The 17524-nt window shown below is 36.1% G+C and overlaps 1 protein-coding gene across 3 annotated transcripts in view; it reads left to right on the plus strand.

Annotated features, from left to right (window-relative positions):
- PLS1 (plastin 1) overlaps positions 1-17524 on the plus strand; it is a 127078-nt gene that overhangs the window by 95832 nt on the left and 13722 nt on the right. For all 3 annotated transcript variants that reach the window (XM_086674462.1, XM_025913103.2, XM_086674461.1), the window contains 6 exons: positions 2331-2496; positions 2578-2720; positions 5219-5314; positions 8365-8560; positions 13397-13475; positions 16062-16176. In XM_086674462.1, the coding sequence (XP_086530588.1) occupies positions 2331-2496; positions 2578-2720; positions 5219-5314; positions 8365-8560; positions 13397-13475; positions 16062-16176 (795 nt within the window). The remainder of the gene's footprint in view (positions 1-2330; positions 2497-2577; positions 2721-5218; positions 5315-8364; positions 8561-13396; positions 13476-16061; positions 16177-17524) is intronic.

Consider the following 17524-nt stretch of genomic DNA (forward strand, 5'->3'; position numbering starts at 1 on the left):
ATAATGGTAATCATTCAGTTGTTTTTATTTATTTTTATTTTTTTAAGTTTATTTTTGAAAGAGAGAGAGAGTGCATGCACATGCATGTGAGCAGGGGAAGGGCAAAGAGACAGGAAGAGAGAGAATCCAAAGCAGGCTCTGTGCTGTCTGCACTATGGGCTCTACCCCAGAAACCCATGGATCCAAAATCAAGAGTTTGACACTTAACTGCCTGAGCCACCCAGATGCCCCGAGTTGCTTTTCTAATACAATTTTTTATTTTTTCTTTTTAATGTTTGTTTACTTATTTTTGAGAGAGAGAAAGCACACACAAGCAGGGGAGGGTCAGAGAGAGAGAGAGGGAAAGAGAGAAACCCAAGCAGCCTCCGTGCTGTCAGCGCAGAGCCTGACATGGGACTGGAACTCATGACCTGTGAGATCATGACCTGCACCAAAGTTGGACGCTTAACCGACTTAGCCACCCAAGTGCCCCCAAGTTGCTTTTATTAACAAATATTTGCTTGATACTGTTGTTCTTGGTTGAAATAAGAGTACTGTATAGTTTTACCACCTGTTTTACTATTTCACAGAATTTGGGTTATTCTTTTTTACTATATGTTCTGTAGTCAGCTTCTCCATTCAAGTCTTATTGAACTCAGGAATTTATAGTCACCACACTTTTCCCCTCAAAATCTCTAGAGCAGTGGTAGATATTAGTATTTACTAAGTACTTACTAGTTACCAGTCACTGTTCTAAACAAACTGATGAATTACCTCTTTGACTCTTCCCAGCACTCTTTTTTTTTTATTTTTTTTAAAAAAAAAATTTTTTTTTTTTCAACGTTTATTTATTTTTGGGACAGAGAGAGACAGAGCATGAACGGGGGAGGGGCAGAGAGAGAGGGAGACACAGAATCGGAAACAGGCTCCAGGCTCTGAGCCATCAGCCCAGAGCCTGACGCGGGGCTCGAACTCACGGACCGCGAGATCGTGACCTGGCTGAAGTCGGACGCTTAACCGACTGCGCCACCCAGGCGCCCCACTTCCCAGCACTCTTAAAATAAGATACCTACATTTTTATGGATGAGAAAATTGAGGTACTGAGAAATTACCCAGGATATGATCCCAGTGGTCTAGATCTAGAGCCCATCCTTATAATCACTATGGTATACTGCCACTCTTGTATCATGGTAGCAATAGCAACTAGTTAATACACTAGCCACAGCTGCAGCTATTAAAAGTGAGCTACTGCTAAGCTCTATCCTTCATTTCTATTGGCAAATACAATCCTTGATTCTGCTAAGGTTGTTTAGTCTCTTTTATGAGGAAGCTACAACCTTGGGGCAGTTGGTACATGGTTTATCTTGGACTATTAAGGGGTACTCCCATTTCCTGTTATCCTTGAGAAGAATTGACTGTTGACTAACATGGCTTTCTTGTCTCCCACTTTCCAATAAGCCAATAATATTGCATAATCCTGGCAGGAATTCTTCAAGAAGCCATTTCCAATTGCAGTTGCAAGAAGTTTATTTTCTTTCACACCTTGTGTCAGGATGCTTTGTTTAGTATCTAATGATTGCTGAAAATATTCATATATATCATAGAATACATGTGTCACATAATTTTTTATGGCACTGACCCTGAAATGCAGTGTTTCTCACTATTGTACAAATTTATTGTTTGGTTTTACTTTTAACATTTGTATGCTGTATGTTAAAGAAAATAAAAAATATTATCTAGCTATTTTGCAATAACTACAGGATGGGCCTGAGGCCCAAATCTTTTACAGTTTTATTTTTAGAGATAACATTCCAGGGGATAATAGTCTAGATTTTTAGGAGGCTTGAAAGAGTATTCCAAAATAGAATGGGAAAAGACAGATCTCTGAAAAGGAGCAAAGTGTTAATTTGGATATTAAATCTGTCATATTGAATCAGTAATTTTAGAGCTCTGGGAATAGATCTGCTGGGATACTACCAGTTTCCATGAAACTTTATCCCAAAGAAGCCTCATTCAATTTGTAAAGGACTGCAAAGTTGCGATAATCTAGTTTTTTACCTCATGATGATGGGTTTATGTAGTATTGTGATGTATGAAAGAAGAGAAATATGATAGGATGAAAATGACGTATAATATCTATGAGTGCAAGGGAGAGAGATTGAGTAGTAAAGAGACGGTTAAAACCATAGGTTTTTTTTTTTTTCTTGACTAGGGTATTTTGCTTTTGTAAATACTACGTATGTTTTAAAATCTGAATTTTCACAATCTATTGTTTCTAATTTACTTTCAAAACTAGTTGATAAGACTTGAAAAGTACTTTCTCACATGTATTTTTCCTTGCGGCAATTCAGGAAAATTTAAACCTGGCCTTGAATTCTGCCTCAGCCATTGGTTGCACAGTGGTCAACATTGGTGCACAGGATCTCAAAGAAGGAAAACCTCACCTGGTCTTGGGACTTCTCTGGCAGATCATCAAAGTTGGTCTTTTTGCCGATATTGAGATTTCCAGGAATGAAGGTAGAACCATAAAAAATATTTACTTTTCATTGACATCTACTTACTACGGGAAGAATTTATATTTCATTGTTTTCCTCTCAGCTCTAATTGCATTACTAAATGAGGGTGAGGATCTAGAAGAGCTGATGAAGCTTTCTCCAGAGGAATTATTGCTGCGATGGGTGAACTACCATCTGACCAATGCAGGATGGCGTACCATCAACAACTTCAGCAGTGACATTAAGGTTTATATTTTAATGCTCAACGTTGTGACATAAATAAGGACATAGAATGTAAAAACGCAAAAGGTGTTCAGACATAAACTTGAAGTGTAATTCATAACGACACAGTGTAGAAAATGAAAGTTTGTGTTTTTCTGTCTGAAGTGGAGCTCCCAATTATAATTGCAAAATCTTTTCTTTAAAAAAAAAATGAGTTTCAACTGATGGTTACCAGAAAGAAAGAGGATGGGGGAATGGGTGATGAGCACCAGGTGTTGTATGGAGGTTTAGGGTTGTTGTGTTGTTGTATACCTGAAAGTAGTATTAACTGTATGTTAACTAACTAGAATTTCAATAAAGTCTTAAAAAATAAAAAGGACAAAATACTCTTTTTGCAATAAAAAAAATTGGTTTATTGATATTTAAGAAGAAATACAACTAGCTGTGAGAAGGCACTGTGCTAGCAGATAAAGTACTTTCCTATTTCATATGCCACAGAAAGACTAAATTATAATGAAGATGTCAGTCTGTTAATTTGAACTAAAAATTCATCTGTTCACTGGACGAGAGGCCCTCGTGGACCTCTCCAGTCCAACACTCTTACTCCCACTTTGCCAATAACCAGCTAACAGGAGACCAAATATCTGAGGGCACAGGGAATCGGTAGACAAAAGGAATTCTTCAGGTATGTTTCTCAACCAAAGTAGCCTGCAATGCTTCCCTCCCTACTGGGAGAGCTTGTTGAGGAAACTGTAACATTCTGTATGCCTAACAGCTCTCCCATGGTCACTTCCCTGGCATGCATTGCCAAACTCGGTCCCTGTGACTCCTTCTTCTCTATATTTCCCACCCTCCAACCCCAGACTAATCAGCATTAGCATTTATTTGTATTTTCTGTAGATATATTAACACCTTCAATCAGATTATGTTTTTGTCATAATGGGCTTAGATGACAGTCTCTTTCTTTGAAATGACATTATATTTCTCTTTCATCTATTACATGCTCATTTAAAATATAATCACTTGGGGCACCTGGGTGGCTCAGTCGGTTAAGCGTCCGACTTCGGCTCAGGTCACGATCTCGCGGTCCCCGAGTTCGAGCGCCTCGTCGGGCTCTGGGCTGATGGCTCAGAGCCTGGAGCCTGCTTCCGATTCTGTGTTTCCCTCTCTCTCTTCCCCCCTCCCCCGTTCATGCTGTGTCTCTCTCTGTCTCAAAAATAAATAAACGTTAAAAAAAAATTTTTTTTTAAATAATAAAATAAAATAAAATTTAATCACTTGATTATAAAAGAGCTGATATTCTGTGAAAAAAATAAAATAAAATTTTATTTTAGGGGTGCTCTCTTATTTTAAAATTCAGTTCATCAGATATTTATTAAACCCCTCCCGTGGGGTATTCTGCAAGGCACAGGGGATACAAAGATTTAACTCTTGAGAAGCTTACCAGTTACACAGGCAGGTACACACTAGTAGATGGATGTTTCAGTTATCTATTGCTATATAATAAGCCACTCAAAATGTAATAGGTTAATTTTTATATTTATCGGTATACCCAGAAAACTTATTTTGGGATTTTGTTTTTACCTATAGGGAGTTTTTCCCCTGTTTCTCCTCAATGCCTTAATTAATAAATGAGTATGTCGACACTCTTAAGAAGCATTATTTGGAAATAGGGAATCTAGAAATAAACCCCAATGATGTCTAATATGATGCTCATAAAATTATATTATGTACTGTGTATCTTCCTTTCAAAAGGTTAGGATGATACAGAAGCCCAAAGGTCTACTGCAGAAATAAATGAATTCACTTTACCCTTAAAAAAGAAAACTTAACAGCTTAAAATAATATTGTTTTTCATGATTCTGTGGGTTCATGCAGCTTGGTTGAGTGGTTCTACTTCAGATGGTTTTGGTTGGGATCACTAACTCATTGGCATTCAGCTGTCAGTTGGACTGGTCTGGAGGGTGCACGAGGCCACCACTCACATGTGTAGTGCTTCACTGTGTCTCCATGAGGCCTTTCCACATGGCTAGACTGGGCTTCCTCACAGTCTGATAGTCTCAGATGGTTGGGACTTCCTACATGGAGGCTAACTTCAAGAGGGAGGAAGCAGAAGCTGTTAAGGCTTGAGCTTGGAAACCCCAGAATATCACTTTCACTGCATTCTGTTGTTCAGAACAAGTTACAAGGCAGTTCTGAGTTTATTGGCTTGGAGGGTTAATGGCTGGAGGGTTCCAGAAGATAATGCTTGACCCTAATCTTAACCAATGCTGATGCTTCAGAGCGTAAACACATGAAAAAGTGAGGAAGGATATTCCAAGTATAGGGAACAGTGTTGCTAGAAGCTTTGAGGTGCAAAACAGCATAGTGTATTCAGGAGCCTATATAAGTTTATAAGTAAAGTTACAAAGTTATTCCATTCTTCAAGATGAGGACAGTTTCTTCAGTTTGAGTACTGTTTTCCTAAATCAAATGATGTTTTTATTCATTTTAAAAGTTCTATTTCATTTCTTCCCTTGAAGGATTCAAGAGCCTATTTTCATCTGCTTAATCAGATTGCACCTAAAGGTGACCGGGATGATGGACCTGCCATTACTATTGATCTTTCAGGATTTAATGTAAGTACAGTTTTTGATTAAAATTTTTATTTCGATAAAATATACATAACAACATTTACCATTTTAACCATTTTAAATGTACATTTCTTTTTTAAAATTTTTTTTTTCAACTTTTATTTTATTTTTGGGACAGAGAGAGACAGAGCATGAGCGGGGGAGGGGCAGAGAGAGAGGGAGACACAGAATCGGAAACAGGCTCCAGGCTCTGAGCCATCAGCCCAGAGCCTGACGCGGGGCTCGAACCCACGGACCGCGAGATCGTGACCTGGCTGAAGTCGGACGCTTAACCGACTGCGCCACCCAGGCGCCCTTAAATGTACATTTCACTGGCATTAAGTACATTTGCATTGTGTACAGCCATCACCACTGTCCATCCCTGAAACTTTGATCATTCTATAGTGAAATCTGTATGCATTAAACAATAACTATTCCCTTCTCCCCCAAGTCCCTGGTAACCACTGTTCTACTTTCTATCTCTATGAATTTGACTAGTGAGTCCAGTCAAATTTAGAGTGTAATTTTCTATAGGCAGCATTCCCTGGTGGAGCCCTTAGCTCTTCATTAAACCTTGGCCCTTTGCTCTTCTCAAGTTTTTTCATGCCTTAGGCTTCACATCTCCATGCTAAGCCATCTGGCTGTCATAACTGACGAAAAAGAATTGAAGGATTCTAATCTTGAGTATGTGTGGAATCAACCCTACATCCACATTTTCCTGGTGCAACATAACCGGAACTCACCAGGGTGCTTTTGTGGCTATCACCGCGTCCTAGGAAAGGGAGCAACAAGCCATTATTAGATTGCTAAGTAACTGATTATCAGTTCTTTCAACTTCTGTTCAGAAATCTACAAAATAAAAGATGGCTGTTCTTAGTGTTTACAGTGTAGGGAGGACTGATGCAGATCCTGACTCATCTAACACATTTCCCAGGAATCCCATTTTTTAGCATAAGTTGTAAATACTGGGGATGGTTCTATCTAAATATTAAAATCGATAAGACTATAGTTTGTATGATGATCTGTTAAGTACTTTAAGTGCAACATCCATAATCGTTTTAAAGGCAAATTGAGCCATTACAAGTTAATCATACTTTACATTATTACAATAAAACATTTGAGAAAGTATTGCAAAACTGCAAAATTTACAAATTAGTTTGAGTAAAAAATTAGGAAATTAAAAAACCTATGGAAAATTTCAAACATAATAAAAATGAATAAACCCAATATAATGTGCTCATGCCCCAGGTTCAACAAGTATCAACTCATGGTCAATCTTCTTTTGTCTATCACCTATCCTTCCTCTCCCATGTTTTTTTGAATCAAATCCTGGACATCATATCATTTCATTGATAAGTATTTCAATATGTATTTCTTTTTTTTTTTTTAATTTTTTTTTTTAACGTTTATTTATTTTTGAGACAGAGAGAGACAGAGCATGAACGAGGGAGGGGCAGAGAGAGAGAGTGGCACAGAATCGGAAGCAGTCTCCAGGCTCAGAGCCATCAGCCCAGAGCCCTATGCGGGGCTCGAACTCGCGGACCGCGAGATAGTGACCTGAGCTGAAGTCGGACACTTAACCGACTGAGCCCCCCAGGCGCCCCTCAATATGTATTTCTAAAAGATAAAAAAAAAAACCTTTAAAGATATAACCATAATACCTTATCATACCTAAAACATTAACAATAATCTGTAATATTATCAAAATATTTAGTCAACACTGACATTTCCAATTGCCTCATAAATGTCAGATTTTCTTTTCATAGTTTATTTGGATCAAGATCTAAATAAGATCCACATACTATAATTTGTTCATGTCTACATTAGGAACTTTTTATTGTTGTTTAATAGCATTGAATCTATCACTTTCTCTGATTTTGTTTACATTTTTACTTTTTTGTAACTGGTGCACAGAATGAGGTAAAATTCTTGGTCATAATATACGCTCATCATGGACCCATTCATGTCCCTTTTTTTATTTATCTTCATTTGTAGTTGTTTGGTTTTTTTTTAATTTTTTTAATTTTTTTTTTCAACGTTTATTCATTTTTGGGACAGAGAGAGACAGAGCATGAACGGGGGAGGGGCAGAGAGAGAGGGAGACACAGAATCGGAAACAGGCTCCAGGCTCTGAGCCATCAGCCCAGAGCCCGACGCGGGGCTCGAACTCACGGACCGCGAGATCGTGACCTGGCTGAAGTCGGACGCTTAACCGACTGCGCCACCCAGGCGCCCCTGTAGTTGTTTGTTTTAAAATTAGAACAAGTCCGTCGGTATGAACCCTCAATCCAAGAAAGCTAAGACCTTGATATTAACTTACATTTAGCTCTATACTTCCCTATTCCATCTTTCTGCCTCACCTTAATATGATAATCACCATCTTGAATCTTATGTTCATTGTTCTTTTGCTTTTTTATATAGTTTTCTTTCAAACAAATATATTCCTTACAAAATTACCTTTTTCATTCATTTTACTTTTTAACTTCACATGAAATTTATTATCTTGTATTTAAATTACTAATCTTTATTTTGAACGTATTATATTGCTAAGAGTCACTCATATTGTTCTATATCACTGTGTACATATAACACAGTTTATTCATCTGCTTTCCTGTTGACAAGTATTTGGTTTGTTTCCAGGATGCTGTCCTTCTGATTTTAATATGATTTTATTTGTATCCCAGCTTGGTTTCATTGAGAAAAGAATTTATTGAAAATATTATTCAGGGTAGAATGGTTGAGACAACTAAGCCTCTTAGCCAAAAGGCACTCCAGTATATGGCCTTGACCAAATTATCAATAATTTGACCAGTAGGAGCTGTTTGATATGATATTTGAGAGTTTTGTTGAGTATTGCAGCAATGAGGGAGAAGTATTCCTCTGATCCCAGCAAGAAAACTCAAGAGAAATTGATTTAGAATTTCTGCACATTCTGACCTTATTTTGACCTATCATTTAATATATTTCCAGAAACGTGATTGCTTATAAATATGTATATCAGTAAACAATTATGCCAATCAAAAGTTTGACCATTTTTGTCTTATTTTGTTATTTAGGAGAAAAATGACCTGAAGCGTGCTGGATTCATGCTTCAAGAAGCAGATAAACTGGGCTGCAGACAGTTTGTTACTCCTGCAGATGTGGTTTCAGGCAATCCTAAACTTAATTTAGCTTTTGTAGCTAATCTGTTTAACACATACCCATGCCTCCATAAGCCCGATAATAATGACATCGATATGAATTTATTGGAAGGTATGTTCTTTTTGCCTTAAATTGCTTCACTGTATGTATCTTCTTGTGGTGTTGACCTGCTTCAGTGTCAGAGGTAGGGAATGATGGTGGGAGATGAAGTTTACTGTGTGTAGGCATGTGCATCCATTAAAACGTTCAAATAGGGAAAGTGGTTATTGGTTTTGGTTCAGAGAGAATGCTGGGGTAAATCTTACTTGTCTGTCATTTCTGCATAAGAGTTTAGTGAAAACTATCATACATTTAAAATAGTCTCTTAAATGACCACATAACTCCACCACCAATATGGACAATGAATTATCTATTGGAAAAAATAATCATTTTGTAGCTTTTTTTCTCCTTTGAAAGCTACAGTTTGACTCCAGTATTGTTCTCTTTTTAATGTTTTTAATGTACATGAAAAAATTTTAAATATTCATTACTTGTCGTGTGTGGGCTACTGTTATCTGTCTCATAATTTATAATACTTTCCTATTTTGCTTCATGAAATGCAGATTTGACCCCTCCTAATGTAGGTACTGTATTTAGTACTTTTCTATACTCTAAATGTATTCATTCTGAAATTCTTTGTATTAGTACTATTTATTCTTTCTATCTGAGTTGATATTTATTTTTTGCATTGTTCATGCTGTGTTTTTTCTCTCTTAATATGCCTAAAGAATGATGACAAGGAAGAAACACAAATGAAACTTACTTAGAATATCAGAGCAAGGTTTGATTATGTAAACTCTCCACCGAATTTGCCTTCTATATTATAGTTGTAAATACATTTAAAATCAGTTTTGACAATTGGATTTCATGATGTAAAGCCTTTATCCCTCTCCCGTGAATAAACAAACTTACCTTTCAACACAAGTAATCTTTGAAAGGATCTATTTAGGTTCTATAACATTTTTTTTTGGTATTATTTAGCTATGGTACATTTCTTGAATGTCATTGAAGCTTACAATATATGAATCATAACAACAAAAACATTCTCACCATCTAGTGCTTTGTCCCCATCTTTGTTTCCTAGCCTCTCTTCTCTTCTTCTCTCATCCTCACACTCTCACAGATACACCCAAACCCACAGTAGTATCAGAACTAAAGGTAAAAACAATGGCAGCATTCAGAGCTAGGGACTGATCCTAAAATATTCTCACTAGTTGCCCTGGTTTGGAGAAGGCAGTCTTCAAGTAGGGATTCTTGGCGGGGAGAATTCGATGTTGCAGTGCTCATTCTCTCAGGTCGCCCACCGTACTCCCTTCCCTCCCTGGGGAGATAGACTGAGAAATCAGTTTCATGTTCTTCTCTTTGACTGCCACAACCAGAGGTCCATTTCCTTGATGCTTTATAATTACATGTTTTTGATTAATGAAAAAAGTTTCAGATTTAATAAATATATTCTTTGAGGAATATGATTAATTCAGTTCACTCTTCCTGAGGTCCGTAAAATAAAGACTATATTCTTTACATAGATTTGTACTTGAGAGGGAGCATAGATAAAAGTGTAGATCTTTCAGCAGAGACATTTAGGGTGAGGGATTAGAACTTAAAAAAAAATTAAATAAAAAGGGAGACTGCTAAGTTTTTATCAGTCTGGAAAATTTCAAAATCCCTCTGTATCTTACAATAGAAGGCATTGTTTAGAGTGGCATATTAAATATGATCTGCTTTTTATAGTCACTGAATTCTTGCTAGATATCTTTTCCAACTTGCTCTCCTATTTGTCATGTTTGAATTCTTTTGCTAGTGTTCAGCATGCTTTTGGAATTTTTCAGTGTGAATAGGATTGCTAAATATTTCCATTAGTATTTACTCTATTTATATAAGAAGATACTATGGGAAATATTTATCAATCATCTTTATTTATAACATATGTATATCCTGATACATTTGCCAAAAATGTATGTAACTTTGACTGTCATTGGAATTTTTCCTCTATAAATTTTTTATAGATCCTTATGAAATTTGAAGCTTGACCTTATCACATCCCATATTCATATATTAGTATGTCCTCATTGGCAAAGAACTTTGTATGGAATTGAGAAAATTAAAAGCCCAACTAAATATAAAAACTTCACATTAAATTGAGCCAAATTCTGAATCTCAGAATCCATTGGTGGTGATAGAAAATATATAGGCCACTGAATTACACTTTGTTCTAACTATGGGTCCACCATTTAGTATCCGAGTGACTTCTGTCAGCCTTGGTTTTTTCATCTGTAAAAACAGATTAATAATACTAATTTTGAAGAATTACAGAGCAGGTTAAAATGACCTTTCATGAATGAAAGGGTTGAGCATACAATATGTGCTCAGTAATAGTCAGGTTGGGAAGAGGAAAACACTTAACATATCACTTAGCACATTTAGTGAGTGTTAAATATATGTTAGTTCCTTTTCTTTCCTCTTAGTAGTCTGCTTGTAATATATTATGTTTTTCTGAAACTTTTTCAATTGCAGATAAGTTTGACCCTGAAAATGAAATGTCTTATAGTTCTTTCTATCTTTTATATCAGCAATTAAGATTTTACTTCTAAGATTGCTTTAGTTGTCTGCAATACAGACAACCCTTACAATCTGGAATACATATGTTTTTGTAATGCTTTACCATGGCTCTTGCACAAATGCATAGTGCTTCTGGCTTTGAGCATTTATTTACCAAGACAACTGGAAATGGTATTAGATAAATAAATGCTCACATGTATAATCTATTTTACTTTCCAGGCATAAGAAATTAAAATAATAACTATAATTAGTAGAGAACAGTGGGAAGAAATACAAACCCCTGAAGCTTATGACAGTTTCAGCACTCAGTCAAAATATGAGTATCTTTTTAATATTATTTGCTGTATTATCAGGTTCAGCAGAGTTTGGATATTGTTTCAATTAAAAATTAGACTATTGTTACACTATCAATGTTTGTAATTTTAAAACAGAACTTGGATTTTCCTGGAAGGAAATAATGCAAAAATCCTCTAATTACTAGAAAGAAATCTATTATAGATTGTAATAAAGAAACAACTAAAAGGTAAATCCAAGTCACATGTATCAAACTGTTGATGATGGTATGTTTATATTTATGTCGCTTTAGGGAAAGTCTTGATACTTAATTTGCAGTTGTTTAATAACTCCTATAAGCAGGCAAGCATGGTGTCTGGGAATATTTAGTTTAACTTGGTTAACTTTTTAAAAAATTTTTCACATAGGTTATTTATCATAAAGTGATAGTGGCAGATACAACAGACTGGCCAGTTACCTTTTATGCAGGCCGAGAAAACAAAATTTAAGAAATTATATGGCTATATCATTTAATAGGGCAAGAATTAAAGTAGATTCTGGGAAAGCTGTTAGGTATTAATGTAGAAAATCAAATAAAAATACAGTGGACAGATTATTTCCTGAACAGCTGTCACAAAAAAGAACAAAAACCAAAAAAACAAAAAAACAACCCAGAATCCTTTAGAATTTACAAGGTTTGGTTGCTCTTCTAGGTATGCAGGTTTATACTATCTGTGGCACTTAGTCTGAAGATGACTACAGGGATGGCTCTACTGGAATGGGCCCTGAAGCTGAGACAGTTATAGATGTAGAATGCCAAATCATCCTGGGAATCCCACATGAGTCAAAGTCTGGAGAGTGACCTGAACTTGCCTATGGTTTAGAGGTGATGAGAGGTGTAAATGTTCTAGCTTTTCAGGAGTGATGAGATGTAGGTTAGACCATTGCATTGTCCCCTACCTTTGCTGAAAAGATATAATATTGCAGATAGTCACTTAGGACTGTTTGTAATCTAGGGGATGACTAGAGTGTAGACATGGCAGGGAGAGTCCATCTTGCTGTCTGCCCACTGTGTGGTACACTATAGCTCATGTTTTCCTTATAAATGGTATGAGCACTGCTATGAAGGGGATGATCAGGGAGGTTAGGTAATCACAGGTTAAATAACAGTGCCTGCTGGAGTTTCTTACTGAGGTGATCTTTGAGACCTAGGGACTTAATTGTGATGTCTTTGTCTTAGCACCCTGTGTGTGGGGCTGTGTCCCTCATGTAATTTCAGTAGTAACAATCTAAAATAACTCAGTAAGCCTGTAAAATAGTTATATCCCTTCATTGCTTATTTTTTTTATTTAATTTTTTATTTGAGAGAGAGCGAGCATGTGCCAGTGGGGGAGAGGGGCAGAGAGAGAGAGAGAGAGAGGGAGAGAGAGAATCTAAGCAGGCTCCACACTCAGCACAGGGTGTGATCCCATGACCTGAGCCGAAATCAAGTGTTGGATGCTCAACTGACTGAGCCACCCAGGATCCCGCTTCACTGCTTATTTTTATATTATCTGTAATTGCCTCTCCCCTTTATTGCTGTTTGCTGTGATGAAAATGTAGGTTTGTGTGTCCAGAAACTTCTCTGTGTAAAACCAAAACCTATACAAATTCGGAAACACTGCATTGGGAAAGGCATAGCTTTTGTTGCCTTGACTGCTATGTTGCCTTGACTGCTAAAAGATTTTGTTTCATTAATTTTTAGCCAATTCTTTTTGCATATAAAAACTACAGATATGACCATGTAAGTTTCTCTGTTACTTTCTGGACAGAGAAACCCATAACTCAGTAGTTCACAGACATCAAGTTAGGACTCTAGATAGAGAAATTTAGAGCAAATGGAAGTCTTCTAGACAGAGGGCAAAAAGGGACTTTGGCAATAAGAGGTTCCCCCTCCCCTAACTCCCAAGAAATTGTAGTATCACAGAAACCACAGCAAAATATGTATTGCTAGTTTGAACCTGCTGGGATGGTTTAAAACATATTCTTTGATGCCTTTTGTCCTGAATCATCAGTATGAAATTGTGTCTACTCTAGGAGAGAGCAAGGAAGAGAGGACATTTCGGAACTGGATGAATTCCTTGGGGGTCAACCCATATATTAATCATTTGTACAGGTAAATCTTTTATTGTGTTTAGCTTAATGGCCAGAGTCCAACTTTTCTAGTTTCAAACCACAGGTATGTTTACATTAGAACATTTTCTAAAGATCACGAGAATTTTAACCAACATTTAGAAATTCAGAATGCTAGGGATTGGCAATACGATGGATATTTAAGGAAAGTATTATTTTAAAAAGACCAGAATATGACAATATTAGTTATAATTTTTGATGACATAAGCAACCAACTTTACCTTTGGTAAAGATAATCCATCTTACTCTTTCATAATTACTGATGAGAAAAATAATAAATTGTTTCAGGGACGCCTATGTGTCTCAGTCAGTTAAGCATCCCACTCTTGATTTTAGCTCAGGTCATGATCTCACGGTTTGTGAGTTCCAGCCCCATATCGGGCTCCATGCTGACAGTGTGGGGTCTGTCTGGGATTCCCTCTCTCCCTCTCTCTTCTCTTGGCTTGTACTCTCTCTGTCTCAAAATAAATAAATAAACTTTAAAAGGAGAAAAATAATAAATTATTTCAACTGTAACAGAATAGTGATGTTTTACAAATTGTTCTTATCATTATATCAGTATTTTTAACTATAATTCACTTTCTATTTTTGCCAAAATCTACCTCAATTATTCTGTAATTTGTTGTGTATATTTTTATTTAATTTATAGAAATAACTTTTTATGAGTAATTGTAATTTATCTTGTCTTTTCTTGTTCAAAAATGACAACACATGATCAACATTGGTAGGACTAAAAAAATATTTTACAGAATCATTTCCCACACTCTCTGGTAGTGCTAACAATGTGTCTTTCTAGGTTTGGATAAGAGGAAACCTTTCTTCTTTCTTTATTATAGGATCTACCAGCCTGCCTTTAAAAACGCAAAAGAGGGTTGCCTGGGTGGCTCAGTTGGTTGAGCATCTGACTCTTGATTTTCGTTCAGGTCATGTGATCTCACAGTTTGTAGGATCGAGCCCCACATTGGGCTCCCTGCTGACAGCACAGAACCTGCTTGGGATTCTCTCTCCCATTCTCTCTGCTGCTCCCCTACTTGTTCTCTCTCTCTCTCTCTCTCTCAATAAATAAATAAACTTTAAAAAGTTGGTTCAGGAAAGCATCTTGAATTCTCTGGAAATCATTTCAAACTGTCTGGGCTTCAGTTTCCCTATTTGCAAAATATGAATAATGATACCATACTAAATAGAAATATGAATTAATTTAAAGTAAAAAAGAAAAATTCATGAAATAGAGGAGAGTCCAGAACCAATACAAATACTTTAGTAATTTATTTATTTTTAAAAAGCTTTTTTTTTTTTTTAATGTTTGTTTATTTTGAGAGAGAGTGTGAGCAGGGGAGGGGCAGAGAGAGAGAGGGAGAGAGAGAATCCCAAGCAGGCTGTGCATTGTCAGTGTAGAGACCAATGTGAGGCTCAAACTCATGAACCGTGAGATTATGACCTGAGCCAAAATCAAGAGTTGGTGCTTAACTGACTGAGCCAACCAGCTGCCCCTTTAGAAAATTTTTTTATACAAAATTTTCCGTGCGCTTTTATAAATAGCCCAGTCAGCTCTTAATTACCTTCATAATAGACTTTATTCTTCTATCATTCAGCACAGAGCCCAGTCCCCTTCATTGCCATAGGTGTGTGCTCAGAGTTGCAAAGTAAACTGTCATATGAATCTTAGCAAAACAACTCCGTGAACAAGCTGTTGAGGGAGAAAAGCCATGCAATACATCATAGAGCTAGCAATTTAAAAAAATCAATTGCTGTTGCTTTACATCCTTAGCATACAGAATTGAAAACAGACTCAACGGATATACTTTGAGCACTTCAGAAGAATGTGTTTTTCTGAATCCAAAATACTACTATTCTTACTTTAAGAACGCCTACTTGCTCATAAATTCTTTCCTCTTAACCTTCATTATTTAACGTGAACAGCTGCCTACTTTGTAGCTATTGCGATTTTTATGAATTTTTAAAAAGTTTTAAAAATCATATGTAAGTAATACATGCTCTTATTCTCACTGTATAAGTTTCAGGAAGTATGTATGTAGAATAAAATAAACATGATGATACTTTCTTTACATCTCCTCTATTCCTTTTTTCCTGCCCAGAGGTAATTGCTATTAACAGTCCATAGCACATATAGATACTTAAATACTCTCGATTTTGAAAATAAATTTTATACATAGTAAACTGCATGTAGTGTTCTGCCACTTGCTTTTTTGAATATAATATGTCTTGTAAAACTTTTCATGTCCGTACATAGAGATATACCTTATTTTTCATGGTGGTCCAGGAGTCAATAGTATGGATAGTTTATTCAACAGCCCGCTATTGCCAGGCATTTAAGTTGCTTCCAAACGTATGAATACTGTCGCAATGAATGTCTTTGTACATGTATCTTTGTAAACATTTAGAAAAAATTTTGGACAGATTCCTAGATTAGAAGTTCTGGGTTATATGATACATCCTGTCATTTTTTTTAAGCATTAAATGACCCTGTTGTATTTTTGAAGACCTAAGCCTGTCTCCATTGTGCTTAATAAAATTCCTCCTCCTTCATCATCTTTTCCTCTTGTTTTAGTGACCTTGCAGATGCTTTAGTGATCTTTCAGCTCTATGAAATGATCCGTGTGCCAGTCGACTGGAGCCATGTCAACAAACCTCCTTATCCTGCTCTTGGAGGGAACATGAAGAAGGTGAATGAGATAATCACCAAATATGTGTTATTATTGTTCTAATATAAACCAGAGGATTTGGAGTTTCATAAAGCTTGGTAATTTGTGGTCTGTCTCCATGACTCTGATTCAACCCAAAATGTGTTAAGCTTACTAGGCCTTTTATAAGTGTGCTTTAATAAATGTTTGGAAACATGAAGACAGTCCTCTCAGCCAGACACTTTTACTGTTTTTATCTTTAACAGGTTGTAGTACGTAATGTTCTTTGAGGTACATCATAAGTGCATTCCTGTTTTATAAACATCAGAACTTGCTAAATCTTTACTGGTTATTTTGTTAATATCTTTCAACAGATATTTATTGATTACCTACTACCTGTACAGTGCAGTGTAGGGTACAAAATAATACAAGGCATGGTCCTTAAGAAGCCTAAAAAATTAGATATGTGTGTAAACAACTACAATATAGTGCAGAATACATAGAAGTAAATATGAGTTCTAAGGAAGAAAAGGCCACAGGCCACGCTTATTATGAGAAGCTTCATGCAGGAGGTGTAATCTGAGATACGAGTTTGAGAAATGGATAGAATTTTGTGAGAAGGGGACTGGAGAGGGGCTGAGGATGAGGAAAAGGAATAGTGATGGGAAAATATAAAATGCGTTTCTGGGAATTGGGGAGAATAGGTTAGCTATAACAGAGGATTCCGATAGGTAAGAAGTATGAACGCTAAAAATTTTGATTGGAGCCAGATGTTGAGAACCTTGAGCTTGTGCTTTACACTAGAAACAATGGGAAGCGATTAAACATTTTTGGGCAGGACAGTGACTTGATTACAGTCGGTGGGAGACTATCAGTGGTAGATGAATGATAAAGAGAAGTGGTTGTCTTCCAGTATTCTTCCTCAAATAGGGGATGTGTGGTGTCCTTCATGTTCATGTCTGTCCTCTTGAATTGCTGCTTTAATATTCAACTTTAGTTTTGTTTTTGCTTTTCCTTTTTACCGTCTGTATCAGGATTATTTGCTTTCTAAAGTAAAATTTTGTAGGACTTTAAAATTTTTGTATTTTAACTTTATCCTTTAAAGTATGAATAATTTGAATACATAATACAAATTATGAACTCACATTGCTATAATTTATCAGTATGGCTATTTTGAAACTGATCTACATCCTCATGATTTAAAAACTATCTCTAGTTGAATAAATGGAAATATAACCATACTCCTGTATAGAAACATTAAATCTTATGAAGATAGTACATTTTTGCAAATTAATTTATAGGTGGAAAATAATTCCAGTTAGAATTCCATTAAGTCTCCTTTTGTGTATATATGGGCATATATACGTGTGTTGCAGTTTGGGATTGATAA

Source organism: Puma concolor, chromosome C2 (genome assembly GCF_028749965.1).
Source record: "Puma concolor isolate L17-30 chromosome C2, mPumCon1.1.hap2, whole genome shotgun sequence".
Classification (NCBI taxonomy): domain Eukaryota; kingdom Metazoa; phylum Chordata; class Mammalia; order Carnivora; family Felidae; genus Puma; species Puma concolor.